At 45.9% G+C, this 13,663-nt stretch overlaps 1 protein-coding gene across 8 annotated transcripts in view; it reads right to left on the minus strand.

The window, feature by feature from the left end:
• NTRK3 (neurotrophic receptor tyrosine kinase 3) overlaps positions 1–13,663 on the minus strand; it is a 469,571-nt gene that overhangs the window by 371,803 nt on the left and 84,105 nt on the right. For all 8 annotated transcript variants that reach the window (XM_023725922.1, XM_023725924.1, XM_023725923.1 and 5 more), the window contains one exon: positions 13,537–13,608. In XM_023725922.1, coding sequence (XP_023581690.1) covers positions 13,537–13,608 — 72 coding nt within the window. The remainder of the gene's footprint in view (positions 1–13,536; positions 13,609–13,663) is intronic.

Genomic DNA, 13,663 nt, shown 5'->3' on the forward strand with positions numbered 1-13,663 from the left:
AGGGTTTCTTTTTTTTTTTTTAATTCTTTGCCCACGACCTGGCAATCTGCTTCTGTAAAGTCAAGAAAACCTATAAGACAGTTTTACTCTGTCACATGGGGTTGTTTTGAGTTGGAATCAACTCCACAGCACGCAACAACAACAGTCTTTGCCCACAAGGAGACTGTACATCAGGGAGAGAGGTACACCTCTGCAAAAGTGAATTACAAGTCTGACATGAACACTTCAGGTGTTTTCACGGTGCATTTGGGGTGCAACCCCAGCCTGTGCTGCCAGGATTTCAATACCAGCAGCATCACCTGTGGTAGACAGGCTTCATGGAGCTTCCAGACTAACAGCTATGAAAAGAGGCTTGGAGATCTACTTCTGAAAATCATCCAGTGAAAATTCTATGGATCCCAACAGAATACCGACCAGTACAGTGCTGGGAGATGAGCCCCTGGGTTGGAAGTCTCCTCCACAACAGCCACAACAATGGATTCAAACTTGCCAGTGATCATGAAGATGGTGCAGGATGAAGCAACATTTCATTCTATTATACCTAAGGTCACCATGAGTCAGAAGCAACTCAACGGCAAACTAACAACAACCAGAGGGGACCCTTCAAACCCCTAACAATCACAACCAGCAGCTGAACCACCTATGAGACCTGCCAGAAAGAGTGGAGGCCGCTCAGGACCAAGGCAAGTCCTAGGAGACAAAGGGGTTAACCAAGAATAAAAGGTACTTTCACAAATCCATCAAGAAAAAACAAGAGAGAAAAAGGCATGACATTGTGGTCTGCTAAGAAACGAAGAGCGACAAAAATTAATGATGACTCCGAAATAGCCAAGAGACTAAACTCATTTTCTAAATCTGTCCTTAACAAGAAAAATGGAGGAAAGAGATGTGGACAAATGGGAAACAATGAAGCCTTAGGGGGAGGGAAAAAGAAGGAAGATAAAATCTATTGAGAATAATCAAGGCTGGAAAACATGAGCTTATCGTCCAAGCCCCAAGGCAGGGAGACATGCAGCCGGGAGGCCAGAGTGTTTACTCAGCATTAGACTGAGTTTGTCAAAGGCAAAAGTGACAAGGTTATATGAAACTACTGAAGTTCCATCCAGAAACTCCTAGGAAACTGAGATACCCAAAATTAGAAAAAAACACGGTCTCTAAGGTGAGTTTGTCCTTGGGTGGTGCGAACAGTAAGGCACACAGTCATTAACCAAAAGGTTGGAGGTTCAAGTCCACCCAGAGGTGCCTCAGAAGAAAGGCCTGGCGATCTACTGCCGTAAAATCAGCCATTGAAAACCCTGTGGAGCACAGGTCTCCTCCGACACAGGTGGGGTCACCATAAGTCAGAGTCAACTTGACGACAACTGGCTTGATCACCAGGCCTCGTCCCTCCTGTTGAACACCTGCTCTGTGTGACCATCTGCTCACAGCCCTCCTGAGCACCAGCCAGTAGGCAACAGGGCACTGCCCACTCACCAAAGCTCAGTTGGTTTCAGGCACTCCCTTAGTGGTCTCCCTTAGTCCTTCATCCAAGTGCCTCCATTCTGAGAAGGCTACAGCCCACCCCTCCTCTCCAGCTGGATTCCTGAGAGCTGACACCAGCCCAGGTTGACACTGAGTTAGCCACAGCCAGTGCGGGGGGGGGAGAATGGAGTTGTTAAGAGGCTGGCCACCTGGAGTTCCCTTCTGGCTCTGGCACTTAGTAGCTATGTGTAACCTCAGGCAAGTCACTTAACTTATTTGTGCTTCATATTCTTGATCTATGAAATGTGGACACTATTCATGTCCACTTGCTAGTATGAGCATAAAATGGTATATAAAGAGCTGAGAAGAATGCCTGACATACAGTAAGTAATTCGTGTTATGTCGTTGGAATTCACTGCATTGGAATGTCTGCCCCTTGCGGAAGGGGGGCCCAGAATGAAGAGGACAGGCTGGGGCCCAAATAAACTGACAACAACTTCCCTCTGGCCCTGCCCCTTGATGGTCCCTGCTGTGTCCCAGCTCCCACCTTTCTTTCAGGAAGAAGTTCTCAACATGCTATAAGGCGAGGGTTGGGTCATTTAAAACACTGCCTCATTTTACAGACGTGGAAACAGACCAAATGGTAAGTAGCTAATCCACAGTCACAGCTTAGTGCAAAGAAAGAGACAAGGGGATTGCAAGGTGTGTGCACCCAACACTGTCGCAGGCAAACAATGCCTCTCACAACTAGCAACCATGCCATGAGCCAAGCCCTCCCCAACACTCATGTGGGCGAAAGACCAGCATCTTCCCCATCTTGGTCATTACCCAGACCACCTCTACATACAGCCCTGACAATGAGCTTCTCAAATCATTATATCTGCAAAAATTCTACTTCACTGACAAATTGCTCTATTTCCAAATCCTGTTCTCATGACACTTCTTTCAGGGTTTACCTGATAGCCAGATCTGATGGCCTGGAACCACAAGCATGCGTCTAGACAGCTCCAGGGTGAAGTCCAAGAGGGGAAAGGGCTGTACACACCCCACGGTGAGCAGGAGCCACTGTGCCATAAGCAGGCTCTCCAGCAACCCAAACCCACACCTCCTCTAAAGCCCAATTCAACCATCGCCTCCACCACGAAGCCTTCCCAGCCACTCAAGCCTGTCTTGGGTCAGCCATTGCACTCGGAGTCTGCCAGTGGCTTCTCTGCTGCCTTGTATTGGAACACTGCAGAGACCCCCCAACCAGTTGTGAGTGTGCCAAGGATGCCGGGTACATCACAAATAACCCACAACCTCTACTAAAGAACTACTACCTGTACGTGCTTGACTGAAAAACATAAAAATCGGAGCAGGTTCAAAGCTAACCCTGTAATAGCATCCCTCTCTGTCACTTGGGTTGTAAGACCACTTCTTGAAAAGAAGAGAAAGGAGGAGTGTGACAGTTAAGGCACCAAGAGTTATTACACACCCAGGAGCCCATCTGTCCTATGCAATGGCTACAGCCACTGTAATTCTTGGCTTGCTGTTTTTGTTTTTAACCACAACTGAAGTTTATTTCTGTCTCACACGACATGCCCACAGAGGGTCAGCTGTGGCTCTGCTCCCTGTCTTCTTTCCAGCGAGACTCGGGCTAAGGGAGCAGCCTCCATCTGGACCATTAATGGTCCAGGGGCTGAGGGAAGGAGAGACATGGCGGGCCACATACCAGCTCCAGAAGCTTCTGCTGAGAAGTGACCTAGGTCCCTTCTTTTCAGTTTATTTATATTAAAATGCATAAATATATAAAATATATTACTATATAATTATATATAGAAATATAATATATATGATAGATACCACATATTATAATTATTATGAATAAATAAGAAATCTAAATAAATACATGAAAACATATCTTTTTCAGTTTTATTGAGATATAATTCATATACTATGCAATTTGCTCATTTAAAGTGTATAATTCAAGGGTTTTTCATATACTCACAGAGTCGTGTAACCAGCACCACAGTCAATTTTGGAACATTCCCATCACCCAGAAAAGAAACCCCATACTCATTAGATTCCTGGTTTATCTTAATCACAGTAGAGATTATAAATTATGAAGGTGTGCTTTTATGTCCATGAGAATGTAGCATAATACAAACCACATTCATTATATCTGGAGCATTTTTTAAAGGACTGAGGCCTGCTAGGTATGAACCACACATCTCAGCCACTGCACTCCTCTCTCTGGGACACCCTCTGAAAGCATTTTAATCCAGGGTCCAAGGGAAGTCTGTAAACCCCTGAAACTACATGAGAAACATTGTGTATATGTGTTTGGGGCTATCCTTCATATGTCCATACCAAAAGATTTTATATATATCATATATATATATATATATAAAATATGTATAAAATCTTTTGATATGGACCTCTTAGTGTGTGTGGGTATATATATATATATACACATATATATATACACACACAGATATATATATTATATATATTTAGTGTATACATATATTTATATATATATTGGAGCCCTGGTGGCACAGTGGTTAAGAGCTCAGGCCGCTAACCAAAAGGTCGGCCATTCGGATCCACAGTCACTCCTTGGTAACCCTATGGGGCAGTTCTACTCTGTCCTATAGGGTCACTATGAGTCGGAATCGACTCAATGGCAACAGGCTTATATATATTAGGAACCACTGTCCTTCTGGCTTTGTCAAGGCTCCATGTCCCAAGGAGACGGGAAGCTTTTAGGGGATAGAAACCATGTCTTATACATTGGTAAGTTCCCTGCAGCATGTAGCACTTTGGGGAAACACAGAAGATTCTTAATATTGACACCTCTGCATGTTAATTCAGCCACATGCTCAGAAGCACACTGTCAGACAAAGAATAACAACAATAACAGCTAACATTCATTGAGTTCTTATTATGGACCAGACATTCTCCTCAATGCTACATATGCATTACCCATTTAATCTTGCCAAAACCCATATTATCCTCATTTTCCAAATAAGAAAACTGAGTCACAGAGATGTCAAGCAACTCATCCAAGGTATATGGGTATAAATGACAAAGCCAGAATCTGAACCTAGGCATTGTGTTGCCAGAGCACATAGTCTTAACCACTCGTCAACATAACCAAATTAGTGATAGGGTTTAGTTAGAGGCAATATCTCAAGCACCAAGTTTGACAGAACATTCTGAGCACACAGAGCTTATGTGAAGGAAGCTCAAAGATAAGCTGCTATCATTTTACGTTACTGCGTGGCATTTCAGCAGGTTGATCTTGTGATATGATTCTGTACTGTGTATACTTATCCACTCATATAACAGCAATGTTTTGCATGTAATATTTGCCCATACGTCCTTTCCTTTAAATAGTAGTGTAATAGTTTCTGCCATACAGGAAGTCTGAGGAGCTCTGGTTAGACAGGGCCCAGGAAAAGTAGATAATATGGTAGGAAGAAAGTCTATTGGGGAGCACCAAGCCCTGGTTTCTAGTCCTGGCCCAGCTCTTACTCATGGGGACCTTGGGCAGAACTTTTCCCCCATCTAGACAGCCATCCTCTCATCCGTAGAATGAGCAAGTTAGACTAGGTTTCTTTGTGCAATCAGCAAATAACTAGTAACCACTTGCTATGTGTTCAGCATTGTTCCAGGTGCTGGGGATTCAGCAGAGATGAGCACAGACACGAAGTTCTGATCCATGGAAGTGTACATTCTAATGGGGATGGGGCTGTCACAGAAAATAAACTACTAAATAAATAACTGAATGAGATACTCCCAGATTTTCAACAGTGATAAGAGCCAGGGAAACAGTTAAGCCACATGTTGTAGTTGCTGTTGGGTGCCATTGAGTCAGTTCCAACTCAAAGTGACCCAATGTGCAATAGAACAAAACACTGCCCAGTCCTGCACCATCCTCACAATTGTTGCTATGCTTGAGAGCATTGTTGCAGCCACTGTGTCAATCCATCTCATTGAGGGTCTTCCTCTTTTTCACTGACCCTCTACTTTACCAAGCATGATGTCCTTCTTCAGTGTCTGTACTTCTTCCAAGACAGATTTGTTCATTCTTCTGGCAGTCCATGGTATATTCAATATTGTTAGCCAACACAATAATTCAAATGCATCAATTCTTCTTTAATCTCCCCTATTCACTGTCCAGCTTTCACATGCGTAATGTATAAAAGCTACATAATGTAATAAAAAGTCACAAACCGGTAGGGAGAAGAAAAGCCACTTAGTTGGGTGGTCAGAGAAGACCTTGCTAAGAAAGTGACATTAGAGTGAATGGGGCCAGACATGCAGAGATCTGGGGATAGAGTATTCACCTGGGTCGGATGGATCAGCAGTACAAAAGCCCAAGGTGGGAAAAGACTGGTATGAATAAGGAATTGAAAGAAGGCTGCAGCAGCGAAAGCAAAAGGAAGAGTGAAGGAAATTAGCAGAGAGGGAGATAGGAACCAAGTCCGTTCGAATCCTGTGGCATGGTGAGGGCTTTAGATTTTATTGAAAGTAAAACAGAAAGTATTGGAGGGTTTTAAGTGGCACAGTGGCACAGTTGGATTTGTGTATTTAAAGTATCACTCTGGCAACTGGGTTGAGAATGAAATGTAGGGGATAAAAATGGAGGCAAGAAAATCTAAGTTAGAAGGCCACTGGCATAGTCCCAGAAGAAAGTACAGTGGCTTGGTCCAAGATGGTCTACATGGAGGGGGAAAGAAGTGGATGGATACAAAACAACTTATGGACTCAATGGATGGAATGGTGGGAGAGTAGGGAGAACAAGTAAAGGAAACAGAAGAGTCAAGAGTGACTCAAAGTTTTGGCCTGAGCAACTTGGTGGATGGTGCCATTTACATAAACAAAAGACTATGAGGAAGAACAGTTTGGAGTGGGGAGTTGGTATGAAATCAAGAATTCTCTTTTGGCCAAGTTAAGTATGACATGTGTCTTAGCCACCCAAGTAGAGAGGTCAAGTAGACAGTTTGAAATATGAGTCTGAAGTTCAGGGATGGGAGCAGGGACAGGAATGTAAATTTGGAGGTATAGCTCTAGGGCCCCTTCCAGCTTTAACTCTCTATGATTTTGTGAAATCAGAGACCAAAGTCATTAATAACAGAAACAAATCTACAAAGTATTTCATAAAGCACTGTCTTAAGCACTTTCCAAGCATTATCTTCTTTAAGACTCAGAACAATCCTATGAAGGAGAAACTCTTATGTTCCCTTCAAAGCTCATGGAAGTTCAGTAGCTTGCCTGAAGTCACACAGCAAGACATGGAATACCTAGGATTGGGACCCAGGCCTTTTCTATCTCCAAAGCCTATGCTCCTAACTGTCAGCTATACAGTATTCAAGGGCTACACCCTCCACATAGAACAGAGAAGGAAGGGCACGGGATGGGGACAAGTGTGCAGAGACCAATCCTTTTGGGACTAGGAGAAAAGTTTCAGTGCAGAGGTAAGGGGCAGGCAGAGAGGCAAAAGTTTACTGATATAATATCTACACATTGCCTTACAGAGTTCCTGGGATGGTGCAAAAGCTTAACGTGTTCCACTGCTAACCAAAAGGTTGGAGGTTTGAGTCCACCCAGAGGCGCCTCAAGCAGAAAGGTCTGGCAATCTACTTCTAAAAAATCAGCCATTGAAAACCCTGAAGAGCCCAGTTCTAGTCTGACACACATGGAGTCACCATGAGTCAACTTGACGGCAAATTGTTTTACACATTGTCTTGGAACCCTGAAGGAGGGATTATTTAAAAGAGAAAGAAAGCTTAGTGATTTACAATACATAATAAATAAGTCTTGCCACGTTTTCCCACCCCAATAATCTTGGGAGAAATGTAGTGCCTGCTCAGCCAGGGTTCTGACAGAGGCGGGGCTCTAGCCACTTCCCCTTTTTCTACCCACCCAGCATTGCTAATTCTCTCTCCTTGCAAACATAACACAGTTGACACATACATTATGCCCAAATCAGGACACAGTGATTAGGACTGACTGCAACTCACTGACAAAACCTGGGCATCATTTTCCTCCTCTGACCTCCACCACCAGCCCCGGCCTCCACCTCCCCGCACTTCACACTCCTACACTGGGCAGCTCAGGGCTGACTCTCCCACCTGAAGACCAAGCACAGGTGTGCTCACGAGAGAGTGAGGAATAATTAGGTCTGGCATCCAGAGCTGTTTCAGAAAGAGCAAGAAACTGAGCACAAGCGAGATCCCACCACAACCACCTCTGAGGGGTTAAATCGTTCTTTTGGCTCGCTAAAATCTTACATTAAATATTCTTGGGAATAAGTGAGCCATAAGCTAATGCTTAGAAATTTCTGGTGATAAAGATATTCAGGTTGCAAAGCAACTGTTGTTAGGGGATTTGACCTGAATAGGAAGAGAAATTGAACAGCTCTTTGAGAACGGATGATGCTAAATCCCCAGGAGAAATAGGAACTGTCTAATAAAACTATAAACCGCCCCCCTCCAATAAAAACTTCTTGATGTGAAAACTACAGAGAAAGAAAAAAACACTCCTGGGATGAAGGAAAGCATGGGACTTCATATCAGAGGGATCTAAGTTCAAATCCTAACTGTTCCACTAACTTACTGTGTGAGCTTGGGGATTATGACTTCCGAGCTTCAATGTCCTCATCTGCGAAATGGGGACAGAGGAGCCCTCACTCACAGTTAACTGTGAGGAGCAAGGGAGATGGTATTTGGAAGAGCACAGGGTTGGCGCATAGTACCTTCTCAATCAATATTAGCTTTTCCCTCTTCTCTCTGAGATCAGCATTTTCGATGCCACTTTCTAAACATTGTTAATAAAGTTAAATAAAAAATGCATCAGTGAAGAACATTACCATCTCTGGCCCATCAGATGTAGTGGAAAGATTCCTGGAAAGAGAATCAAAACACTTAGGAGTACTCAGTTCCACCAATTACAAGTCAGACCTCTCCTCTACCCCCAAACCGTGTCCTGGGCTGTTATGAGGAAGGTTATAAGAATCAGACAAGATCATGAATGAGGAAGCACTTTCAAGGCCATGAAGTGCTCTATAGATGAGAGGCAGAACCATCAATGGACTGCAGCTCATAGACAGGCGTCTTGTGGGGACTCTACTTATGGGGACCTGTCTTTGTTACCCAGTGCTGCTGTAACAAAAATATCACAAGTGGGTTGACTGTAATGGGCAGAAATTTATTTTCTCACAGTTTAGGAGGCCAGAAAATTCAGGGCACTGGCTCTAGGGGAAGGCTCTCTCTGTTTGCTCTGGGGGAAAATCCTTGCCTCAGCTTCTCTGACATTCTTCTCTGTGTTCCTTGGTTCCTTGGCGATTTCCAAGTGGCATCAGTCTTTCCCCTTTTGTGCTTGTTTGCTTTTGTGCCTAATCTGTTCTTTAATATGTGAAAAGTGATTAGGCTTAAGACACATCCTACACTGATATGGCCTCATTAACAGAACAAAGAAAATTCTATTCCCAAATGGGGATTACATCCATAGGTATAGGAGTAAGGACTCCAATACATATTTTTGGGGGACACAATCCAAACCATAACCGGACCACAGACTGCAGAGACCAGGTCTGGGTGTGGGCCACACCTGAGAACACAAGCTCCATCAAGGAAAAGATGGGCAGCAGCAAAGGCAGGGCAGAGAGGACTTAGCGAACAATCCAAGTTCAACCGTCCATGTTGGTGCGATGTGGCCTCCAATCAGATGGAAAGAAAGAAGCTGTAAGTGCATCAAGTGCAATTGCTTTGGTCCTATCAGAAACTAACTGTGTCCATTGAGGGGTGTGCATAAAGTCCAGAGCAAGCGGGCCTAGATGGGGAGAATTTGTCAGGATTGTTTCATCCGTATCCAAGGAGGAAAGATGGCAGAGATTGCAGACAGGAGTATTCCATCACCAAAGAGATGGACTGCCCTGGTGGACAGGAGTGCAGCGTTTCCAGAATAAAGTAGTGGCCAGAATAAAATACCCATCAAGGTCACCCAGTCCCTCCACTTTGATTCTATTGTTGTCACCAACAATAATTAATACCATTCGGAGCAACCATCATTTCTGAACTCTATCTGCCGGGCACTGTGCTAAATGCTGTATGTGCCCCTAGTGTTTAATCTTTAGCACATTCCATCTCTAGAATAGGCACTAGTATTATGCCCATTTTACAGATTAGCAAATGCCTACTCTAATTATCGGAGTCCCTGGGTGGTGCAAACGGTTAACACACTCATCTGCTAACTGAAAGGTTGGAAGTTCAAGTCTACACGAAGCCACCTCGGAAGAAAGGCCTGGCAACCTACTTCCAAAAAATCAGCCATTGAAAACCCTGCAGAGCCCAGTTCTACTCTGACACATACCGGGTTGCCATGAGTCAGCACTGACTTGATGGCAACTGGTTTAACTAGATTCCAATGATCTATCTGATTTCCCCAAATCCTTGGGATCAGAGAAGGGATATAAGAAACAAGAATGTTCCAGTCTCTCAAAAAGGATTTTTCTTGATGTATATAGAGCAACACCTCATTTATCACATTCAGTAAAAGGTAAAGAAAACTGAACTCACCAAGAAGAGACAGTAAGTCACTCATAACCCTTGGAGCAGGACCCAAGCGTCCTAATCTCCAGCCTTCTCTCGGGCAGACAATTTGGCCTTAACATTGTTGGCTCATTTTCTGGCAAACGGAAGGATAACACTGAGTAATGCAACAGCAGCTTATGAGTGGGGGCAGTTCAATCAATCACAAGGCTTGGGCGACTTGACATCTGTACCCCAGGCAATGATTTCACTTCCTGCTTCTTATTCTGTACTGAGGGGAGAAGAAAAGACTTCTCAGTCATCATCCTAAAAAAATTTAAAAAGCCACCAATCCAGGGCTTTGCAATTAGTGTTGGAGTAAGTGATCACCTTGTGATAGCCCAGCTGGGGCCTGAAGATTTGTAAATGCATTTAGAGGACAGAAATAGAAGATGCTTCAAGAGAGCAGAGAAACCTGGCCCATTTGCCAGGAGAAAATGTCCCAGAGCTGCCGGGAAATTCACTCAGTCAGGATTTGGGGTGTGTCTTCATAAATGGGAAAAGTTAATAAACAAAACCCCATCGTGGAAGTGAGTGCATATGCCTTGTCCTCCTGGCTCTTCACTCTGTGGAGCCCCAGCTCCTCAGGAAGTCCCTCTGTGCCCCTCACAGCCCCTGGTCCAGGCGCCGTCCTTCTCGTGCCAAGCTGAGCACTCCAACTCATCCCCAATCTGCAGCCAGGCCCAAGGTGGGAAGTGTTTTCCCCATAGTGGGTAGACTTATGGTGACCTGCCCTTCTCCCTCCTGACCCTCTCGTAGCCAACAGCAAGCACTACCACAAGGGTTGGCCAAAGTGTCCAGGAGAAAATAGGGCCCAAGGTCATGAGTCCAGAAGAAAACAGGGCCCAAGGTTATGTGTCCAGGAAAAAACAGGGCCCAAGGTCACCAGCAGGCTCTCTGGTAACACTGGGCCATGACCCAGCCAGGGACTGGCTTCCCCTGTCCCCAAAGCCTTGGGACTCTTGCAAAGCCCCACCAGACTCTGTCACTGCCACCAGCCAGCAGACCAGATCATCCCCAAAGAGACAGTGGGTCAGAGCCCGTTTCCGGGGAGCAGAGGTCTCCAGTGTAAGCCAAAGATACGTTCCAGTACAACCCACTTCAGAGACACCCATACCCGAAATGTACCCTTGCTCCCACTTCTGTGGTCTGTAGAAACGCGGCAGGTCCCGAAGGCCTCTCAACGTCCCTGAGTGCGGCAGGTGACACAGAGCCCTGGCAGGTTCTGGGACAGGAGTACTCAGGCCCTGTCCTCACAGGGGACAGGGATTCCCCCACGTGGGCACTTCCCTCCCCCAAGCATGACCCAGGTCACAAACTGGCAAGTCCATGTGCCATATTCTGCTCACAGAGGCGGCACTGTTTGGTCCACGGAGTTGTGGGATTCTGTTTTTAGTTGCCAATATTTAAAACTTGGGTGGTTTCACTGGATTCCCAGCACTTCTCTGCAAAAACAGCAGGACTGACAACAGGAGTCTGGCTCCCACATGGCAGCCGTCAGCTGGACCCGGTTACCAGCTGCCCCCTTTAGAGCGGACATGTGGTCCCCAGTCTACACAGTCCCCACCTGGTCCGACGTGGGCATTTGGCACTGTGATCCTTAAATGAGCTACAATGAAAAGGAAAACTTCTCAGATGTCAAAAGCCTCCTTCCCCGGGATATTTTAGAGTGAAACTCAAATCCCCAATAAAATAAACACCTGAAACATCTGGTCCAAGGCCCTTGCCTGGTCCCTGCTATACCACCAGCTGCAAAGAACACCCGTCAGGAGGACCCCATCACAGAGGCTAAACAGGGCCAGGGCGAAACAGCTAAATTAGACCGTTGAAGGGAGGTCTCATTCCCCTGTAGCTAATAAATCTGGCCCTGAGTAACGGCCATAGAGCTTTCTATTTCCAGAGGGAGGAAAGATACAAAGGAGGGGTGGTCACACTGGTAAACAAGTACGTATAGAGTTCTCACTATGTGCTTAAGAAAACACACAGAGGCCTGGGGGTGAGGCCAGGGCCCCCCAAAGAAAAGCAACTCCCCCACCTGATGCTCCATGATCCCTTCCCTGTCCCACCTCCCCCATCCTCCACTTGCTGGCAGCTTCCCTTGGATGCTCTGCCTCTTAATAGGAGATTCTTATCCAGTCGGGCTGTCCTTCCATTACCAAATGCAAAGTGCCTCAGCCAGGAAAACTCCCAAGGGACCAAAGGAGAAGTCTCGTGCGTACCATTCTTCCATCTTTCTCCCAATATGGGAGATGCTGGAGGTCACATGGCTGTGGGTGGGGATCCCCATCGGTGTATGCTTCCTTCGTCCCACCTCCCTGCCCATGTCTGATTGGAGGAATGGCCTCCTCAAGGGTTAGCTCTTGCTCCCATGATGCAAGAGACCCCGCCACCCCACCTGGCACCTTCAGGATCTCTGCTCTTTGGGAGTAGGCCCCATGGATGTCCAAGATGGCTGCCATCCTAGAAGAAGAGTTGAGCCAAACAAGCTCAGCTCCCCCACTGTGGGTGCAGTGGGTTGGCATCTCCCCTGATTGTTCATTCTAGGCTTCCTTTCATGCCCAGCCCCTCCACCAGGAAAGGGAGCTCTCCCATTGAACCCTACAGTCTATCATCCTAGACCAGGCATCAGGCTCATGTGATTCTATCCCTACTAGGTCTAGCCAGAGCCAATCCCTAAAAAAGCCATTCCACCAATCATATATGGCAGGTGGGGTGAGGGGGTGGGAGGGGAGATGGAATGACAGAGGCAGAGACAGACAGGAAACCCCACCCATAGCCATGTCACCTCCAGCTTGCCCTAAACAAAGCTGTGTGGTCTTACATACATGTCTCCAATTCTCTGAGCTCTTCTCCTTTGAACCTGGAATCTATTTAGACATAACATTTAGCCTGGCCCTGCTTTTTCCCTCTTTCTTCTGCCCCCCACCTTCCCATACACACTTACGAACCCAAAAGTAATCTCAGAAGTGTAGTATTCCCATCATATATCAGTGGAATTTCCCATCATTTACATCTGCATAAAATTACATATTAAATTATGGAAAGCAAACAAACTGGTCCTCAACTTTTCCTTTTGAAAGGAACCTTATACCAAAAAAACAAACAAACCCACTGCCATCGAGTCAATTCTGACTCATATCGACCCTACAGGACAGAGTAGAACTGCCCCATAGCGTTTCCAAGGCTATAATCTTTACAAAAGCAGACTGCCACATCTTTCTTCCACGGAGCAGCTGGTGGGTTCGAACCACCAACCTTTCAGTTAGCAGCTGAGCGCTTAACCACTGCACCACCAGGGCTCCTTAGAAGGAATCTTAGAGATCGTCAAATCCAAAATCCTCATTCTAAAAGGCAAAATCGGAGGCCCAGAAAAGTTAAGGGATTTGCCCAAGAACACACAGTGGAAAAGCCAGGCCTAGAACTCAGGTCTCCAGCCTCAATGCCCAGGACTCTCTCCCTCCCCACCCCACCCCTGCAGCCCAGGACCAGCTCTACTCACATATAGCGCAAATGGGGGTTCTTGGCAAAGGCTCTGGGCTGGATGCTCCGAAGTCCTGAGTTCTTGATGGTCCTGGACAGAGAGGAGAAGAGGGTGAGGAGAGCTCAGGCAAAGGGACACCATCTCA

Source organism: Trichechus manatus, unplaced genomic scaffold, assembly GCF_000243295.1.
Source record: "Trichechus manatus latirostris isolate Lorelei unplaced genomic scaffold, TriManLat1.0 scaffold00009, whole genome shotgun sequence".
Classification (NCBI taxonomy): domain Eukaryota; kingdom Metazoa; phylum Chordata; class Mammalia; order Sirenia; family Trichechidae; genus Trichechus; species Trichechus manatus.